Here is a 20213-nt window from a genome sequence, read left to right as displayed (position 1 = left end):
GTAGGCTTCCAAATCATATTAAATGACTCTTGAGAAAGCATAACTATTTTAAGATTAATAGTTTCACAAAGTATCACAACATACAATAGAAACTCCACAGCTGACCTAATTTCCATAGACTAAACATACACTATATGCACTAAGGCCTAGTTCCTTATGCTGACCACCTCTGTACGTTGATCAGTTTGTTATAGTCCCTTACATGGTCAACTTACAGACCTAGTATAGTAAAAGTCAACTTATCTTAAGAAAATAAACACCACCATGAAAGTCGGAATGAGTCTGTCATAAACTCTTCACCAAATGGAAGTTGTAAGATAGAAAACAAATGCACTCAGGTAAGATGTCCAAGTATTCTATATAACTGCTCAAGATGCATTGGTTTAATTCAGCTAAGGTACAGTATATTAGAAATATTTCTATATTTCTTTTTTTATTGTTTGGTATTTATTCAGGGTACAAAGAATGAGGTAACACTCACTGCATTTGTTAAAAGTCTATTTCTATATGACTTTGAAGTTGAAAGCCTTCACATCACTTGGTTTACAGACTCCTTTAACAACTCTTTCTTCAAGAACTCTTCAGTTATCGCAAGTAATGACCATGAACAATTTTTTTTAACTAGCAGATAAAACTACCAGATTAAAAAGAAAAAGTGTGCTGTTTCTCTGTACTTAGACTATGCCCTATGAGGGCAGGAGAAGGAATACTGGACTATGAGTCAGGCCACTTGAGGATCTGAACCTCATGAGCACATAGCTGATTGATATAGTCTTAGAAAAGTTACTCTGGGGCTCCATAAATTCAATTTCCTCATCTGCAAAATTAAGACCAAATTACCTCACGTTTAACTAACAATTAGCTTTCAGAGTGCTCCAGCTTGATACCTCCCAGGTGAGATTTTTAAGAAATTTAATGAGCTGGTAGTCAGTGCTCTGTTTCATAGCTGAAGATTTCTTAAAACAGCTGGGAGATCACATGAAACACAGTAAGAACTGCAAAATACCAACATAACTCTAAGATATTAGCATGAATCTCCACATTTCTAGTTGTTCTGTAAGACTAACGTACGACAATCACAATGGCTGAGTGATTAAATAAGCTAATGGCAAGAATAAAAGGTTTTTAAAAGGCTAAAAATAAAAGACACAAATGAAAGCATGGTTAAGAATCTTTTTTTTGTTAAGTGCATGCAAATACAGTCATTAAAAAAAAAAATCTCTGCAAGTATTCACCATAGTATTAATAGGAGTTCGCTCCGGTGCCGGGAATACAGGTGATTTTATCTTCTTTTTGTTTATCTGTTTTCTAAAACAAACGTCAACGAGTCGATATTCCAAATAAAAACAGACCAAGGCAACTATCTACAGACAGATTACATGCACGTGCGTTTAAAAGCTCCTATTGTAACAGTGACAACTCCCAGGAACCCACTGGGATTTCAAGGACATTAAGCAAGCAGCCCGGAAATCAGAAAAAACGAGTGGTTACATCTACCCCCACGCAATCTGACAGCCAGGACCACCTCTTTTCAACCTGACTTCAAAGGAAGCTAGGAGAGGAGGATGGCAGCTCTAGTCTGGTTTGGTGAAATCCGAATCAAAAATTCCCTCTTGTACCTCCCAGATCTCGAGGAGTTAGTGGGAGGAAAAGGACTAGGGGGCGGCCGGCGCTCACCAGGCTTGTATAGGGGGATGGGGAGGAGAGGCGCCTAGCAGCAGGTGCTGAAATTGTCCCTCCGCCCCCATCCCGGGCTAGGCGCCTGCAAGGAGCAGTGGACTTGGAACCAGGCCGCCCCGCCAAGAGGCTTCTAGACGGGGCCCAAGGCTGTCCTCCCAACCCGACAGGCCCGAGCCCCCATCTTACAAGGTTTCTTGGCATCCTTGATCTTCATGGCGTCGGCTGAGGGGCGAGGGGCAGCCTCTAGACCGGAGCACGGAGAGCAGTGGCGGCGACTCCGGAGGTGGTAGGGCCGCGCGGTAGAGGCCCGGCCGGTTCCTCCCCTCAGGCCGGGCGGGGCGGGCCTAGGGCGGGGCGGCGGCGCCCGGGGCGATGCCTGGCCCAGGGGGTGGCCCCTCACCCCCGCGAGGGGCGGCCGGGACCGAGCTAGCTGGGGAAGGCCGCCGGCCTCGCCGCTCCGGGGCCCCCCGCAGCCGCTCCAAACAAAAGGCCCCGGTCCCCCGAGCCGCCGCCGCCGCACTGAGAAATTGCCCGCCCAGGCTGAACGCCCACGTGACGCAAGCCCCCACCTCATTCCGCTCCCTGCCGGGCTGCTGGAGATTGTAGTTCTTTGGGTCGTGAGGCTCCGCTCTCCGGCTGCAGTTGTGCGGAAGGACTACAAAGCCCAGGATGCACCGCGACCCCCTCTGCCGCTGCCCCTCCGCCTTCGGAGATCGCCTCAGAGTGGGCCCAGCGAGAAGTGGGCGTGGCCTGAGTCACGCCAGAGAGGAGGCGGCCAATGGTGGCGGAGGTGGGCGGGCTGGGGAAGCCGCAGGTTCCCGCCTCGCCCGTCGGGGAAAAGATAAGAAGGGAAGTGAGTTTTTTCCGCTGATGGTCGTGGCTGTTCCGCCAGATCTCAATTTCCCCTTGAGGCGGAGAAACCGTCCATGTTGCTATGGAAAGCGCTAGGTTCAGGACTCTGGAGCCACTCTTTAGGTAGGCCTTCGAGTAGGTTTGTGAATTAAAGTTCACAAAGAATTTTCTTGCTTAATGATAATGATGGCTATAACAGAGCTAACATGTATAGAATGCTTCCAACATCCAAGGCACTCTACTAAGAACTTTTTGTGAATTCTTTAATTCAGTCAGCCTGTGAGCCACATATAGTTCATTCATTTTATTATCTCTCATTCTGAAGATGGAGCGGCAATATGAGAAGCCACTGACCCGTGTTCCTTCCCCTCCTGGGCCCTCCAGCCCTGCTCCCTCAGAAGAGAAGAAACCGTATTGCAAAGAAAAAAATAAGATGGTCCAGTTCTTACAGCAGAGTCCAAGGCCTCCAGTTAGGACAGGAAAAGATGACTTTGGGGATCTTCCCTTGGCCTCCCCTCCACTTTTCTTGCCCAGGTACGTTGCCAGGAATTCAGTGGCTTTGACGAGATGGATTGAGAGTTGACAATAGAGGATTGAGCATTCCAGGCAAAAAAACCCCTTTTTACTGAAGAGCCTTACTATCTTTTCTTACTAGATAAATCAAGGGATGTGAAGGAGAATAGGAAGGGATACAGACTACCATTTAAGGAGCACGGATGAAGCTGATGCTTAAAAGGTACTTTGTTTTTAAAATTTTAATTTAAATGGAATCCTCCCAACTACCCTTTGAAATACAATGATTAATAATTCAAATTTAGGGTAGGTTGCAGTGGCTCATGCCAGTAATCTTAACACCCTGGGAGGCCCACATCAGCTAATTGCTTGAATTGGAGACCAGCCTGAGCAACTTCAGACCCCCTTGTCTCTACAAATAGCTTGCCTTGTTGTGTGCACCTGTAGTTCCAGCTACTTGGGAGGCTGAAGAAAGGAGAATCGGCTTGAGCCCAAGAGTTTGAGGTTGCTATGAGCTGTGACGTACTGACACTCTACCAAGGTGAGATTCTGTCTCCAAAAAGAAACCCCAAGCTTTAGACCAAACTTCATTTCTTGCTTTTTTTTTTTTTTTCTTTTTCTAAGATAGAGTCTTGCTCTGTTGCCTAGGCTAAAGTACCATGGGATCAGCCTAGCTCACAACAACTCAGACTGCTGGGCTCAAGTGATCATCCTGTGTCTGCCTCTGGAGCAGCTAGAACTACAGGCACTTGCCACCATGCTCAGCTAAGTTTTCTATTTCTTGTAAAGAAGGGGTCTTGCTCTTGCTCTAATCTAACCCCTGAGCTCAACCACTCCCACCTTAGTGTCCCAGAGTGCTAGGATTACAGGCATGTACCCCTGCATCCAGTCCAAAGCTTCATTTCCTCAAATAATTAAAAATTGAAGAATCTTAAACCCATCTACAACCTCTAAGCCCTGCTTTGAGCTGGTCCCCCATGTTTGGACCAGACCAGTGTCCATGCATTGATTTATAACTTTACCTATAATTCCTATCTCCCTGAAATGTATAAAACTAAACTGTAACCCAACCACAGAGAGTCCACTTGCTCAAGACTTCGTGGGTGTGGCTCTGGGTCATAGTCCCAAATTTGACTCAGGATAAACCTCTTTAAATAATTTACAGATTTTTGCCTTTTTTTCTGTTGATACTCTGAAATTCATGTTAAAACTTAATCCCTAGGGTGACAGTATTTAGAGGCGGAGCCTTTAAGAGGTATTTGTGTCATGAGGAATCTGTACTCCTGACCGACTAATCCATTCATGGATTTATGGATTATTGGATTGGAGTTAATGGATTAATGGGTTTTCATGAGATTGAGATTAGTGGCTGTATAAGAAGAAAAAGAGAGACCTGAGCTAGCATACTCAGGCTCCTTGCTATGTGATGTCACACTGTGCTACCCACATCAGGACTGCATAGTGCCCACCAGCAAGAAGGCCCTCACAGCTCGCCTGTAGCTCAGTTCTTAGGGCACCGGCCACATGCACCAAGGCTGGTGGGTTCAAACCTTGCCTGAGCCTGCTAAACAACAATGACAACTACAACAAAAAAATAGCCAGGTGTTATGGCAGGCATGTGTAGTCCCAGCTACTTGGGAGGCCAAGACAAGAGAATCTCTTAAGCCCAAGAGTTTAAGGTTGCTGTGAGCTGTGATGCCACAGCACTCTACTCACTGACATAGTGAGACTCTGTCTCAAAAAAAAAAGAAGGCCCTCACCAAATGTGGCCCCTCAGCCTCCATAAATTAAAGAAATAAATTCCTTTTCTTTATAATCTACCCAGTTTCAAGTATTCTGTTATAAACAACAGAAAATGGATTGAGATAAGGGCTTGACACATTGCTTGGCATATAGGTAGTGATTAGTAAGTGATGACTGTGTTTATTATTTTGATTGTTACTATATCAATCAAGAAAAAAGGTTATTTTTATTAAACTGTTAGAGTCCATCTATTACCAACCTACAGCTGATATCATATTGAATGGAGTAAAACTGAAAGCATTTCCAGTTAGAATTGGAACTAGACAAGAATGCCCACTATCACTGCCACTGCTATTCAACATAGTGCTGGAAGTCCTAGCCAATGCAATCAAGCATGAGAAGGAAATCAAGGTTATTCAAATGGGGACAGAGGAGGTCAAGCTGTCACTCTTTGTGGAGGAAATGAACTTATACCTGGAAACCCCCTGGGACTCAATTACGTAGTTCTTAGAAGTGATGAAGAAATATTATAATGTCTTGGAATACAAATCAATATCCATAAATCAGTAGCCTTCATATATGCCAATAATAGTCAAGCTGAGAATAAAATTAAAGACATGATACCTTTCACAATAGCTCCAAAGAAAATGAAATACCTGGGAATATATCTAACAAAGGAGGGGAAGGATCTCTATAAAGAGAAATATAAAACCCTGAGAAAAGAAATAGTAGAAATAACAAATGGAAGAACATACCATGCTCATGACTGGGAAGAATCAACATTATTAAACCGTCCATATTATGGTTTGATGAGAGTATTTCAAAATGTATGTGAAGACAGCACACTGTACCCCATGATTGCATTAAAGTACACAGTTATTTTATAAGAAATAAAAAAAAAGGCCATATTACCAAAGTGACCTACAGATTTAATGCAATCCCCATCAAAGCACCAACATCATACTTTGAAGAACTTGAAAAAAAGTACTTCATTTCATATGGAATCAGAAAAAAAAAAAAACCAAATAGCAAATACAATTATTAGAAATAAAAAAAATTCTGGAGGCATCATGTTACCAGACTTAGGTTATACTACAAATCTGTAGTGATCAAAACACCATGGTACTAGCATAAAAACAGATACAGATCTATGGAATAGAACTGAGAACCTAGAGATGAACCCAGCCATATATTGTCATCTGATCTTTGATAAACCAAACAAAAGCATGCACTGGGGAGAAGAATCCATATTTAATAAATGGTGCTTGGAGAAGTGGTTAACTACAGGTAGAAGATTGAAATCAGACATGCACCTCTCACCATTGACTCTCGCTAGATAAAAGATTTAAATTTAAGACATGAAACAATAAAAATTCTGGAAGAGAGTATGGGAAAAATACTTGACAAAATTGACCTGGGAAAATATTTTATGACAAAGATCCTCTTGGCAATTGCAACACCAAAAATAAATAACTGGGACACGATTAAGCTAAAAAGCTGCACAGCTAAGTGTACCACAACTAAAGCAAGAGCCTTCAGAATGGGAGAAGATATTTGCATCCCATGAATCTGAAAAAGGGCTGATAACTAGGATCTATAGAGAACTCAATCAGCAAGAAAAGAGCAAACAGTTCCATCTATCATTGAACAAAAGACTTGAAAAACAACTTCTCTGAAGATGACTTATGAATGGCCAATAAACACATGAAAAAATACTCATCGTCCTTAATCATCAGAGAAATGCAAATCAAAACCACTCTGAGATATTACCTAACTCCAGTGAGATTAGCCCACATCACAAAGTCCTGAATCTGCATACGCTGGCATGGATGTGAAGAGAAGGGAACACTTTTGCACTGCTGGTGGGATTGCAAACTGATACAATATCTATGGAAGAAAGTATGGAGAATCCTTAAGAAATTAAAAATTGACCTTCCATTTGATCCTGCAATTCCATTATGAGGTATTTACTCAGAAGAATAAAAATCATTTTATCACAAAGACGTTTGCACCAAAATGTTGATCTGCCCAATTCATAATTGCCAAGTCATGGAAGCAGCCCGAATACCTATCAATCCATGAATGGATTAACAAATTGTATATGTATACTGTGGAATACTATCCAGCCATTAAAAAGATGGAGACTTTACATACTTTATGTTTACCTGGATAGGGTTGAAACACATTCTTCTTGGTAAAGTATCTCAAGAAAGGAAAAAGAGTATCCAACATACTCAATACTAATATGAAACAAAATATAAATAACAACATTTCCACTCAAAAAAAAAAATACAAGTACGTGTGTAGTCTAGCACGGGTGAGGAGTAAGGGAAGGGAGGGCTATTGGCCAGGATCTCACCTAATGTGCACAATTTGAGGGTGTTCAGCACACCCCTTGGGTGAAGGGCTCAACTACAACTTGAACTTTACCTTAGAAATGAAAACAATGTAACCTAAACCTTTGTACCCTCATATTAATCTCAAAAAAATTAAAAATAAAAGAAAGAAGAAAGATTAAGTATAGACTGTTTGCCCAAAATAATTATTTCAGATTGGATCCTAGGTGTGATTGGTGCCTTTTGGTTCCTTATCTTTCATTATGTTGATACCACATTCCCACATTTAGAAATGTTTAGAAATATTTATATTTTTTATAGAAACATCTTTCTGAGCCTCCAGGTATGGGACTTAGCAATGCAGAACCCTCTGTAGTAGACTTATACTGCTCTTCCTCTTTTATTTTCTCTTGTTACTCCATCCCACACAGAACCCTTGATAGTCTAGAATGGTCCTGTTTTGCACAATTTTATTGGCTAAGAGTCATGATTTCTGATCTGACATGGCTTCAACGAATATTCACTACCTAATAGGGTTCACTCCCTGGCTCTGTAAATCTCGAGTGTTCACTATGAACATAAGTTGTCTACTAACATAGATCTTTGGTTGGTTCTGGCCTAATACGATCAGCTTGGAACTCAAAAGCAAAGTGAAACATGTACCTTAGGATGTAGGCTGGTCATGGTCTGAGAGGAAGGAGAGCTAAAAATGAGAAGCCATGGAAATTTAGGTAAGTTTTGGACACAGGATCTTGCTAATTTCTGCAGCCACAGAGATGAGTGTACCCAGGGATGACTTAGCTTAAAAGTTAGGTATTATACCTGTGATGTTACTGGAGTTAGTAACTTATACATTGTTTGCTCAAATATGAGACTACTCTTTGGTCTATGTTATGTGCCAGAACAACACTGAAATTCAAATAGTGAGAATTCTAGTCTTAGGTCAACCATGGGAATTGCTTTGTGACCCTAGGAAAGTCCTTTCTCTTCTCTGGGCTTTGGGTTATCCATTTGCAAAATGAAATTATTGGCTGAGATTCCTTTCATCTCTACTTTTGGAGGTTCATCAGCCCTTTTTTGGGACCAATGTGAGATGTGTTTAACCATGTTTGTCCTTAAGTTTTTGTGGAGAAGGAATCTTCATGACCTAGACAAGAGTATAGCAGCCATTTTGGGAGACAGGTAGCAGGCCGGAAACCAAACTGCCTGGTCACAGCAACCCCCTCTCCACACTCCTGGAATGCTTCAAGGCCAGTGTTCCTGGAAAACATCAGAAAAGTAATCTCCTACCTTTGTCCTGCAGAGACTAGAGATAAGGCCCCAGTAATTCTAAGATTGGTCCCTGACACAGCATCATTCATACCTGTGATGGATTCATACCCTGCAGAAAAAAGATGACTTACCTCACATCTCATAACCTTCTCTTGGATTCTAACTACACTAATAAATGAAAGTCTCTTGAAACTGTGAGCTGCAATCTGACCCTGGCCAGACTCCACTCTGCTCTTTTCTTTTTTTGAGGCACAGTCTTACTCTGTTACCCCAGGTCAAGTGCCGCGGTATTATAGTTTACAGCAACCTTAAGCTCAAATGATCCTCTTGCCTCAGACTTCCAAGTAACTGGGACTACAGGAACCTGCCACAATGCCTGGCTAGTTTTTCTATTTTTAGTAGAGACAGGGTCCAACTCTTGCTCAGGCTGGTCTTGAACTCCTGAGCTCAATCAATCCTCCTGCCTCAGGCTCCCAGAGTGCTAGGATTACAGGGGTGAGCCACAGCGGCTGGCTACTCTCTGGTCTTTTCTAATAAAGAGGCTTTCTTTAATCCCTGGACTGACCCCCTTAGTTCTGCAGACCCTCACCCTGGCTCTATGCCTAACCCTCTCAGTTTTCACCAATGTGATTGAAGTTGATAGGTCATCCTGCTTCAGTTTCTGGCCCATCTTTCTTCTGCAGCCCCTGTTGGTTCTCTGCCCCAGTCCTCCTGCCTCTCCCCCCACCCCCCACCGCCACACACCAGAACTATATGGTTAATTGCATTTTCTCTCTTTTCTAGCCTATCCTCAAGACCATTCCCAGCACAGTGTGTGTAGCAGCTGGAAAGAGCATCTAAAGGGGCCAAGAGACTGTCTTCCTGTCCCATATTTATTGTCTACAAAATGCAATAAATTCAGCCCATCATGCAAAGTGTTAGAGGAAACCTGACACATCCTCCTTTAGCCTTTACTGAGTGGGTTTCCATGGAGACAGGTGGTAGCTTGTACCTAATGATGACTGTGAGGTCTCCTGGTATGAAGTAAACACACATTTACATGCACACCTTTCAAAGCCCAGACCAAGCTTTTTTTTAAACAATGAATCCTGTCACTAATTAGATAGTAAAGAGCACACTCCAGTCAACCCTTGGATCCCCAAACTCAAGTCAACACCTTACTGTGGGAAAGCATCATTAACATCAGCAGCATCAGTCATCATCTTGTCATCATCATCACCATCATGATAGCTGAAGCACAATTTCATTTAACAAATATTAATTAAGCTTTAACAAAGTTCCAGGCAATGGAGCACCTGCTCAGGGGGAAGAGGTTAGTGAGAGAAACAATCATTAAATTAACACATCAATAAATGAGAATAGGCTGTGATAAATGACATGTTGGTAGGAATAATCAGGCTGAGGTGCTAGAGTGCCTGGGGCTATGGAGGCGGGGAGGGCTCTATTTTACACTGGATGGTCCTGAGAGGAAGAATGTGCCTAATAGAGATGTGACTGGAACTGGAGGTAGGTTTGGTTTGAGGAACAGAAGGATCAATGGGGGAGGTAGAGAATGAAAGGTGAAGTAATAGGAGATGGAGCCAAAGAGGTGAGTTTGATGGGCCTTGAGGACCACTGGAAGACTTTAAGCAGAGAGTGATAAACTCTATGATTCTAGAGGACTATTCTGCATTCTTTGTGGAGAATGGGTGGATTGGAGAGGAGCCGTGACTTAGAAATGGAAAGACTAATCTCAGACTCTTTCCTTGCCCTCTTGGCCCACACGCTATCAGTCATCAAGTCTAGGAAGCTCCAGGAACATACCAGGAATTGTACAGAGGCTTGAATCAGTGTGGCAACAGAGATGAGAGAAGTGTCAGATCATAGAACTTCCTTTAATAGCCACGTGGTGACATGCCCTTGTAGTCCCACTTATTTGGGACACTGAGGTGGGAAGATCATTTGAGGCAAGGACTTGGAGGCTGCAGTGAACTGAGTGAACTGTGATTGTGCCTGTGAATAGCCTCTGCATTCCAGCCTGGACAACATAGCAAGACTCCATCTCTGAAAAAGCAAAAGAACTTTATTTAACATCTGGTCATTGCACTCCTCTAATGCACCAGAAACTGTTCTAGGAATTAGGAATATGGCAATGAACAGGACAAGGTCTCTGCCCTCCTGGAGCTTGCATGGGTAGTAAGCATGTCAACAGCTGTTTCATATTGTTTCAGATTATGTAATGCTATGAAGATAAAGAAGCAAGATAAAGGGATGAAGACTGATTAGGGTTTGTGACAGAGTGGTTGTTGAAGATGGACTAGATGAGGTGGAAGAGGCAGGGAAGGGGAGGCAGGAAGGGTGGGTTTTAGAGCTCGGGCTTGAGCTTTGGGTTAGATAGTCATTCACTGAGAAGGGACGCATGGCGAGAGAGTAAGTGGGAAATCCAGGGTGCCGCTTGGCCTTGTTTGCTCCCGGGCCACTCCTGTCCTCAGGGTATGGATGCAATCCATGTGCAGTCATAGGAACCAGCTTGTTTCAACAATTGATTTGCATTTCAGAGGCCCCCAGCTTGAGCAGCACAGACTTCTGCTCTGCCCAGTAGGGAGTCCTGCCAGACCTGTGCTGTGGGAAGGGGAAGAACCTCTCCCTGGAGTGATCCTCCTCTGTCTGCTGATCCTCAGCCTCAGGATCCTCCCACCCCCTCTCTAAAGGCTCCATCTCTGCTGGTGGTACCAGCCACCACCCCCTTGCTCAAGACAGAAGGTTGGGCGTCTTCCTGGACTCCTCCTGCCCACTCATAGTACACATCCAATCAGTCACCAAGTCCACAGGCTGTTATCCTCATGTCCCTTCCTTCCTGCCCAACCTCACTCCGCTCCCTCAGCACTAGCTTCTGCTTCTCCAATTTATACTCTTTTTTTTTTTTAATTGTTGGAGATTCATTGAGGGTACAAAGAACCAGGTTACACTGATTGCTTGTGTCAAATAAAGACCCTCCCGTAATAGTGTTCTGCCTCCCAAAAGGTGTACCACCCCTCCCTGTGATTCCCCCATCCCCTCCCTCCTTCCCTTTCTCTGCTCTCCCCACCCCCCACCATGTGCTAAGTTATTAACTGTTCTCATATTAGAATTGAGTACATAGGATTCTTGTTTCTCCATTCTTGTGATGCTTTGCTAAGAATAATGTGTTCCACTTCCATCCAGGTTAATATAAAAGATGGAAAGGTTTTTCCTGCCTCTTGGCCAGCTTTATCTGACGTAGTCTTTTTATTCATGCCGGAAAGAATATTCTCAAATGCAAACCAGACTGTATCATTTCCTGGATTTAGGACTAGGTCTCTCCCTGAAATGTTGTCTTCAAAATAGAATTCCAGCCCCCTAACCTAGGATAGAAGATCAGTGAGGACTGGCCTCTGTGGGCCTCTTGAGCTGATTCTTCTTGCCTCTACTTGTGTTGAGTGCAGAACAAAGATACTTCTCTCACCTCTCATAACCTGCTCATGCCTCCTGCTTCACCCTTCATTATATGCTCCAATGACACAAAAACTGCATATGGTAACCTGAGGGCATGCTCTTGCCTGATGCCACACCCCTTCTGCATGTGGAAGGCTCTCTTCTTGAGTTCCCATCAAATACCTATTCATACTTTACAGCCCAAACTAGAAATCCCCTCCTCCAGAAAACTTTCCTTTCTCTTATGCTCCGTCAGGTCCTTGTCCATGCTTCTACCTTCACCTCTCACTGCAGCATAATCATCCATTTACTTCCTGTCTCTTTTACTACCAGAGGATCACTTTAAAGGCTGAGATTCTAAATTATTCTGCTTGGTTTTCCCAAGCCTAGCAGGAGATCTGGCCCACCATGGGACTCACAAATAATTAAATTGGCTGAGGTTGTGGCCCAGGTCCTTAAGATGCAACCTGGAAATTCTTGTTCTTATAGAAACTTCTAGCAACCAGTAATTAAGGACAATAAAAGCAGTTTGGTACCTCTGGTGCCCATAAATCACTGTATTTTATAAGAGTGGTGCTAAAGAGAATATGACCTGGGAGCTATCTGCTACTTCCTTACACCAACTGTAATCAGGGGGCAGCTCTAATTATAGGAGACTTTCTTCCTGGGCCTCAGGTGCCTACTCATATGTTTATCAAGACTTTGACCAGGTTGGAGTGGAGTGGAGTGGAGTGGTTAAAAACGAGGCATCATAACCAGGCAGAATTAGGTTTCGATTCCTGATTGTTGTCCAGTTTTGGAGTGATAATTTTGCTTCTCCATGTCTCAGTTTCCTCATCTATAAATTGGGGATAAAAATGGCTCCCATTCCATTGAATGTTGGTGAAGAAATGACTTCTTGAATCTAAAATGCTTAGCTTGGCTGAATGTGGTGATTCACACCTATAATCTTAGCACTCTAGGAAGCCAAGGTGGGAGGATCCCTTGAGCTCAGGAGTCTGAGACCAGCCTGAGCAAGAGCAAGACCCTATCTCTACTAAAAATAGAAAAATTAGTCAAGCGTTGTGGTGGGCACCTGTAGTCCCAGGTATTTAGGAGGCTGAGGCAGGAGGAATGCTTGAACCCAGGAATTTGAGGCTGGTGTGAGCTAGGCTGAGGCCATGGCACTCTGGCCTGGGCAACAGAATGAGACTTAATCTCAATAAGCAGAAAATAAATAAAAATAAAATAATAAAATAAAATACAGTATTTAACTCAGCACCTGGCACTAGAAACAAAAAGGGTGGCTTTAGTGGTGGTGACATTAGAAAAACAAAGCATTCATGCTGATATTGGAGCCTTTTTTTTTTTTTGAGACTCAGCCTCATTCTGTTGCCCAGCCTAGAGTGCCATGGCATCAGCCTAACTCACAGTAAGTAACCTCAAATTACTGGGTTTGAGTGATCCTCCTAAGTAGCTGGGATTGCAGGCACCTGTCACAACACCCAGCTGATTTTCCATTTTTAGTAGAGACAGGGTCTCTTGACCAGGCTTGCCTGGAACTCCTGAGTTCAAGCAATCCTCCTTCCTTGGCCTCCCAGAATGCTAGGATTACAGGTGTGAGCCACTGTGCCCAGCCCTCAAAGAAATGTAATGCTTTTATTTATAGCATTCATCACGATATTATTTAGTCTGACTTTTTTACTCAGCTCAGCAAGCTCCCTGAGGGTAAGGACTTTGCCCTTTATGTTCACCATTGTGTCCTCCACTCAGAACACAGTTCCTGGTGAACAGACAACTCTGACTGAATAAATATTGGAATGAATGAGTAAATGGGCCAACCTCTCCTACTGTCTGCTATGCCTGAAGATCTTGGCACGGTGTATTTGTGTGTGTGTGTGTGTGTGCGTGTGTGTGGTGGGGCTATCTGGTGAGGCTAGAAGGCTGGCAGAAAGCCCCTGGTGATGGTGGCCAGGGGCAGACTCTGCTTATGGAGCTCTGTATAGCATAAGGAGGTACTAGGAGCACATAAGGACAGGATCATAGGAAATTTGCATCAAGGGATTTTTTTTCCAGCTGTCACTGTCTTAGGCTGTGAGGCCAGTGGGTATAATAAGAATAGTTTGCATGGCTCTACTTTGGAAACCAGGCTTGACTGAAAGTTTAGCCAACCAGCCAGCAAGAATAGCTTTCTGGAGCTTACAGCCTTGTGAAAATTCCAAAACTGGGGATAATCCCAAAACAATTTTCTTACTGGCTTTGAAAAGCAAGATGTATTTTTAAAAATACCTTCATCTATGACACAAGTGATCTGATACTTCCTCTGCAGAAGCCCATAGACGGCAGGAAGGAAGGAGCCAGGAATAAGTCAGGTGCTTCAATGCAGTCATCAGCTAGGGAATAAGATGAGTAACAAGTACAGCAGGTCCTCGGCAAACGTCGTTTCCTGCAACATCATTTTCCATAACATTGGTGAGAAAAATAATTGCTTCCTGGCCAGGGCTGCGGTCTGTGTAGAGATTGGATGTCTTTTTCATGTCTGCGAGGGTTTTCTTCAGGTACTCTGGTTGCCTACCACATCCCAAGCTGGGCACGTGAGGTTAGTTGGTGTGTCTACATGGTCCCATGTGTGGATGTGTCTATGTGCGTGAGTGTACCCTGTAATGGGTGGGAAGGCATCCTGGCCGGGGCTGCTTCCTGCCTGGTGATCTGAGCTGCCATGGTAGGCTATGGCTACCTGTTCCCCCAAACTGGAATAACTGGTTAAATAATTTCCTTACTTGTTTTTGTTAATCTTTCTTAAATATATGCATAACTCATATTTATTTCAATGTCTAATATTAGAAGTATTTTGATCTTAGTAGAAGTTCGGTGTTTTTGTGAACAGAAATATGCCGCAAGAACTTAAATCGGGTTTATATCAATGAGCCTATGGCAAAATTAGTTTGATTACTTATCGTTTTGCTTAGAGTTGCTGTTTCTAAGATCTCACTGACAATGTTAAGTGAGGACTTACTGTATAGTGTGGTGGCTAGACTAGAGCAATGCTGTTCAAAGTGTGGACAGGGAGGTTCTGATCCCCAAACTGCTATTGGTTCCCAAGGTAACATGGAGCAGGAATAAATCAACTATACCCTAAACATACACTTTTTAGTTCAGCTGGTATTTTCTCCATAGCAAGACTTTCTCGATGAAGGTAGCAGGGCATTGATTTACATTTTGGCCCAAGTTGTCACTGCTTTGACCAGTAATGAACAGTTCACTGTCATGCCACTTTGAGCAGCACCTGTCTAGGGGATGGGCTTTGCAATGGGTCAGATGTGGCTCTACTCCCTAAGTGAGTTCCCTAAGCTCTCTGAGCCTTAGATTCCCAATCTGGAAAATGGAGATTCATATGCTCAACAAAAATTTTGAGCATCTACTATATGCTAAGCACTGTTCTGTGACTTGAGGATATCACAGTGACCTTGGCAAATAGGATTCTGGCTTTCTTTCTTTCTTTCTTTTTTTTTTTTTTAGACAGAGTCTCACTTTGTTGCCTTGGGTAGAGTGCTATGGCATCACAGCTCACAGCAGCCTCAAACTCTTGGGCTCAAACGATCATCTTGCTTCAGCCTCCCGAGTAGCTGGGACTACAGGTGCTTGCCACAATGCCTGGCTATTTTTAGAGACGAGGTCTCACTCTGGCTCAGGCTGTGAGCTCAGGCAATCCACTTGCCTTGGCCTCCTAGAGTGCTAGGATTACAGGCATGAGCTGCACTATTCTGGCTTTCAAAGGGCCTGCAGATAAGGAAGTGAGATAATGACAGTTTATAGTCAGTGCTGTTAAGAAAGTTGATAGGGCGAAGTAAAAGAGTAACTCTTTGCTGTGTGTGAAACAGATTGCCTGATAGAGAAGGCCTTTTTTAAGAAGGCTGACTTGAGAAGTTTGATGATATAGCTCTGAAGTGAAGTAAGGATAAGTACTCCAGGCAGAGGGAAGAGTAAGTGCAAGTCTCTGAGGCATGTCAGAGAAACAAGAAGATGGCCAATGTGTTTGGAACAGTGTGAGCAGGGTAAAGTGGGTCAGAATGGCTGATGGGATCTAGTTCATTCAGGGCTCAGTAGGACATAAAGAAGAGTTTGGGTTGCATTCCAAAAGCAATTCAAAGCCATTGGGTGGTTTTAAGCCAGATCATAAAGTTTCTTGTAAACTGTGTTAAAGAGTTTGGACATTGCCCAAAGGACAGGGACACACCAAAGATCTAATAGCAGAGGAGTGTCAGGATGAGCACCACATTTTCAAAAGTTTACTCTGGCTTCGGTAAAGGTAACAGCTTCAGCAAAACTGGAAGCGAAGAGACCAACTAGGGGAAGACATCCTGGTAGTTGAATGAGGAAATAAATGTAAGAATGACTGAATTCTCATCAATAACTAGATCACAAGCTTCCTCACAGCAGAAATCTCATCACCTCTTGCTTTGGATTTCCTCTAGCACAAACTTTAGGTCTTTGTGCAAGTTAATTTTTAATTAACTAAATGGACTAGCTAACATACAATCAAACTAGATCATCCACTCTGCAGGAGCTGAGCCCTAGTGCACAATGCTGACTTTGCCCGGCCGTAGTGTAGAAGTCTGTCTCCTTTACCTTATTACTGTTCACCTAATTACCTTCACACCCACCAATGCTCATGGCTAGAGGATGAGTCAGTTTGCAACAACTGAACTGGAGGGATTTCCATCTGGGACCAAACAAATGTCTAGACCCTGCTTGAAATTTCTACTTCCAGAATTATCCAGCCACAGAGCCTGTTGCACAAGGCATCTGGCACCTGACCAGCCTGCTTAATAGAAGTCTTAGTGCTCTTACACGGAAGAAACCCTATGCAGTATCTGAGGCCTTGCCAGGCAACACAGGATTAGCCACTATCGACAATCCAGTAACTGTGTTGAGAGCTGTTTATTGAGCGCTTACTGTGTCTCAGGCACTGGTCTAAGGGCTCTCTATGTGTTCTCTGATTTTAAATTTCATAACAACCTATGCCATAAGTGTTCATAATAACTATTTTGAAGAGAAAGAAACTAGAAATTAGAGAGGCTAAATAATTTACCTAATGTCATTTAACTGTTAGATTTCTGGCTAGGATTTGAATCTGGTTTATTCTGATTCCAAAGCCCTCTGTCATTTCAATAGCAAATTTTAATTTATTTTCTCTTTAATAATTGTTAAAGTTACATATGCTTATTCTGATACATTTAAACAATTTACTGAAAGTATCTGTTCTGGTTATCTATCAATATTACTATGTAGCAAATCACTTCAAGGCTTAGGGGCTTAAAAAAATAACAACAATCATGTTATCAAAACCACAAGAGAGAATCAGCTTAGATCTACTTGCGTGCAATTATTGAGATGATGATTGCCAAGGAAGAAAGAAATTGTAATGTGAAAGATGTCTGTCAGGAGAACAGGAGAAATCGTTTCAAATCTGTGTCCCGGACTAGCAGAGATCATGGGCTTTTTAAGAAGGGCCCACTGGCATTAGGACAGATCACATGCATCAGGGCAGGTCATGGGCACGGGGCAGGTCATAAGGAAATGGTGATTCTTGGCATCAGGAATCTTGCTCAGGGGCCTTTAGAATCTCAATTCCTTTATTTTGAAAAAATTCTGCCATTTCTGGGAAACAAAAAGTTCAAATAGCTAAGGGGGGAGATTATAAAACACACGTGGGGATCATTGAACTTTGTTCATAGAGCTGGCTACAATGTAACTATTATTGTTCATGGTTCTTGGGTTTAACTGGGCTCAGATAGTCACGTCCCACTCAGTATCTCTTAGGTGGTTGTATAGTCATTGTGGTTACACTGGCTGGGGCTGGAATCTTCTTGAAAGCTTTCTCACTGTCATAAATTAACACAGCACTTGATACAACTATAGGCTAGGAGCTCAGTGGGCATGTCCACTGAAATATATACACCTGGTCTCCCCTTGTGGCCTGGGCTTCCTCACAGCACGATGCCTGGGTTTCAAAAGCATGAATTCCAAGAGGAAGTAGAAGCTGCCCATTTCTTAAGGCCTAGCCCCAGAAATCAGTACAGCACGCTATTCGCTATCAATTGGAAGTTACAGAGCCAACACTGAAAGGGAGACAGCGTAGATTCCAGTTCTCAAAAGTAGAAATGGCAAAGAATTTGGAGGTCATGCTTTAAAACAGCCACATGCTGAGTGGCTCACACCGGTAATCCTAGCACTTTGGGATGCCAAGAGAAGAGGATCACTTGAGGTTAGGAGTTTAAGACCAGCCTGGGCAACATAGTGAGACCCTATGTCTAAAAATCTAAAAAAAAAAAAAAATTATCTGGACATGATAGCACATGCCGATAGTCGCAGCTACTTGAGAGGCTGAGGTAGGAGGATTGCTTGAGCCCAGGAGTTTGAGGTTGCTATGAACTATGATGATAACATTATACTCCAGCTTGGGTGAAAGAGTGAGACTGTATCTCAAAAATAAAACCAACCAGACCAACAAAACACCCCTAAACCCCCAGCCACAATCTGCCTCTGATCATACTTTTGTTTTCCTGTCTGCCATAGAACCTCCAGGTATATATAAGGAATCCTGAGTATGATTCCTTATGTATGATTCTTATCTATCTGAAGACCTACAAACTAAGAAGACAAATTATCTATCCCCTGCATGTAGTAGTAGGGTAGGAATCAGAAAATTGCAGTCAACATTTCCACTCAAAAAGGAGAAAACAGGAGGTGCATAGAAATTGCTGTTCTGTGGCAACTCTGAAAACCAGTCAGCACGTGTTGCTGGCTTCTTCTATGGATCCAGTTCTATTCAACGATTCTACTTTCTGAATTTAGCCTTCCTTTCCCTAAAGAGTAACCTGTGTTTTCCACTGAGTAGTTTTTTCAGCTTTCTTCCAGCCTACAGAAGTTTTGAAATGCAAAGCCCTCTTTTTCACCTTTTGTGCTATCTCCTTCCCTCTTAGTCCAGGCTGGTTCTAAAACACTCTGAGGATTATCTAGGATTCTTACTGGGGTTCCCTCCATTGGGAAAATAGCCATGACCTTAAATCTCTTTGGCTTACATAAGTCCTTTTCTATCTTAGGTTTCTTTTGAGGCTATGATGGGACCACGTTCTTAAGAATCTATTTTTTTTTTTTTTTTTTGAGACAGTCTCACTTTGTCACCCTTGGTAGAGTACCTTGGCATCATAGCTCACAGTAACCTCAAATTCTTGGGCTCAAGTGATCCTCTTGCCTCAGGCTCCCAAGTAGCTGGGACTACAGGCATCTGCTATAACACCCAGCTAGTTTTTAGAGACAGGGTCTTCTCTTGCTCTGGCTGGTCTTGAACTCCTAAGCTCAAGCAATCTATCCACCTCCACCTCCCAGAGTGTTAGGGTTACAGGTGTGAGTCACCACCTGGCCAAATACTATTGTTTTAATAAAGAGAGACAGTGAATTCTCTATAAGAATTTTGTCTGTTTAGAAGGCTTGATGAGTTACCTGCTTCACCTTTCTGAGCTCTTAACAAAAGATGCTGTGCCCATCCTTTGCTGGGAAGCTATTTCTTAATTTGAGAATATTTTCCCCTCTGGAGAGCCTGTGGATGAGAAGCAGTTTTATTTTCCAACCCAGAGAACTCTGGCTTTTTTTTTTTTTTCTTTTTCAATTAAAAAAAAATGGTTTAGGATTCATTGAGGGTACAAAGAATTAGGTTACACTGATTGCATTAGTTAGGTAAAGTCCCTCTTAGAATTGTGTCTGGCCCTCAAGAGGTGTGCTGTGCACCGTGACCCCAGCCCCCTCTCTCCTCCCTTCTCCCCAGGCCCTCGTCTGGCTCTTCTTTTAGACTTTCTAAATTTTGTTTGGAAACTAACCACTTCTTTTTTCTTTTTTGCTGCCTTTTCCCCTTTGCAGTTTGCTAGAGGCAATTCATCGAGATCACTGTGTTCATTAGGTGCCTTTTCTACTTTTCCACACCACAGCGGACACCTGTGTACCAAGAGTCCCTTCCCTCCAGCTTCCAGTAGCATTCCTGTCACTTTCCTGTAAAGCAGTATTTTTCAACCTTTTTTTATCTTGTGGACTTCAACCTATAGTTTAACTTCCATGGATCAAAAAAAAGAGTAAAAGAAAGAATATACTTTGGGCGGCACCTGTAGTTCAATGGGTAGGGCGCTGGCCACATACACCCAGGCTGGTGGGTGTGAACCCAGCCTGGGCCTGCTAAACAACAATGACACTGCAGCAAAAAATAAAAATAGCTGGGCATTGTGGCAGGTGCCTATAGTCCCAGCTACTTGGGAGGCTGAGGGAAGAGAATCACGTAAGCCCAAGAGTTTGAGGTTGCCTGAGCTGTGACGCCACAGTACTCTACCAAGGGTGACATAGTGAGACTCTGTC

At 43.1% G+C, this 20213-nt stretch overlaps 1 protein-coding gene across 1 annotated transcript in view; it reads right to left on the bottom strand.

Annotated features, from left to right (window-relative positions):
• Positions 1-2197, bottom strand: part of PANK3 (pantothenate kinase 3) — a 24636-nt gene extending 22439 nt beyond the window's left edge. The window contains exon 1 of the mRNA XM_003781961.3: positions 1867-2197. Coding sequence (XP_003782009.1) covers positions 1867-1894 — 28 coding nt within the window. The 5' untranslated portion in view covers positions 1895-2197. The remainder of the gene's footprint in view (positions 1-1866) is intronic.
• Between the last annotated feature and the right edge of the window lie 18016 nt (positions 2198-20213).

This window comes from Otolemur garnettii, unplaced genomic scaffold (genome assembly GCF_000181295.1).
Source record: "Otolemur garnettii isolate 467f Iridium unplaced genomic scaffold, OtoGar3 scaffold00003, whole genome shotgun sequence".
Lineage (NCBI taxonomy): Eukaryota > Metazoa > Chordata > Mammalia > Primates > Galagidae > Otolemur > Otolemur garnettii.
This window is presented reverse-complemented; position numbering and strand designations above follow the sequence as displayed.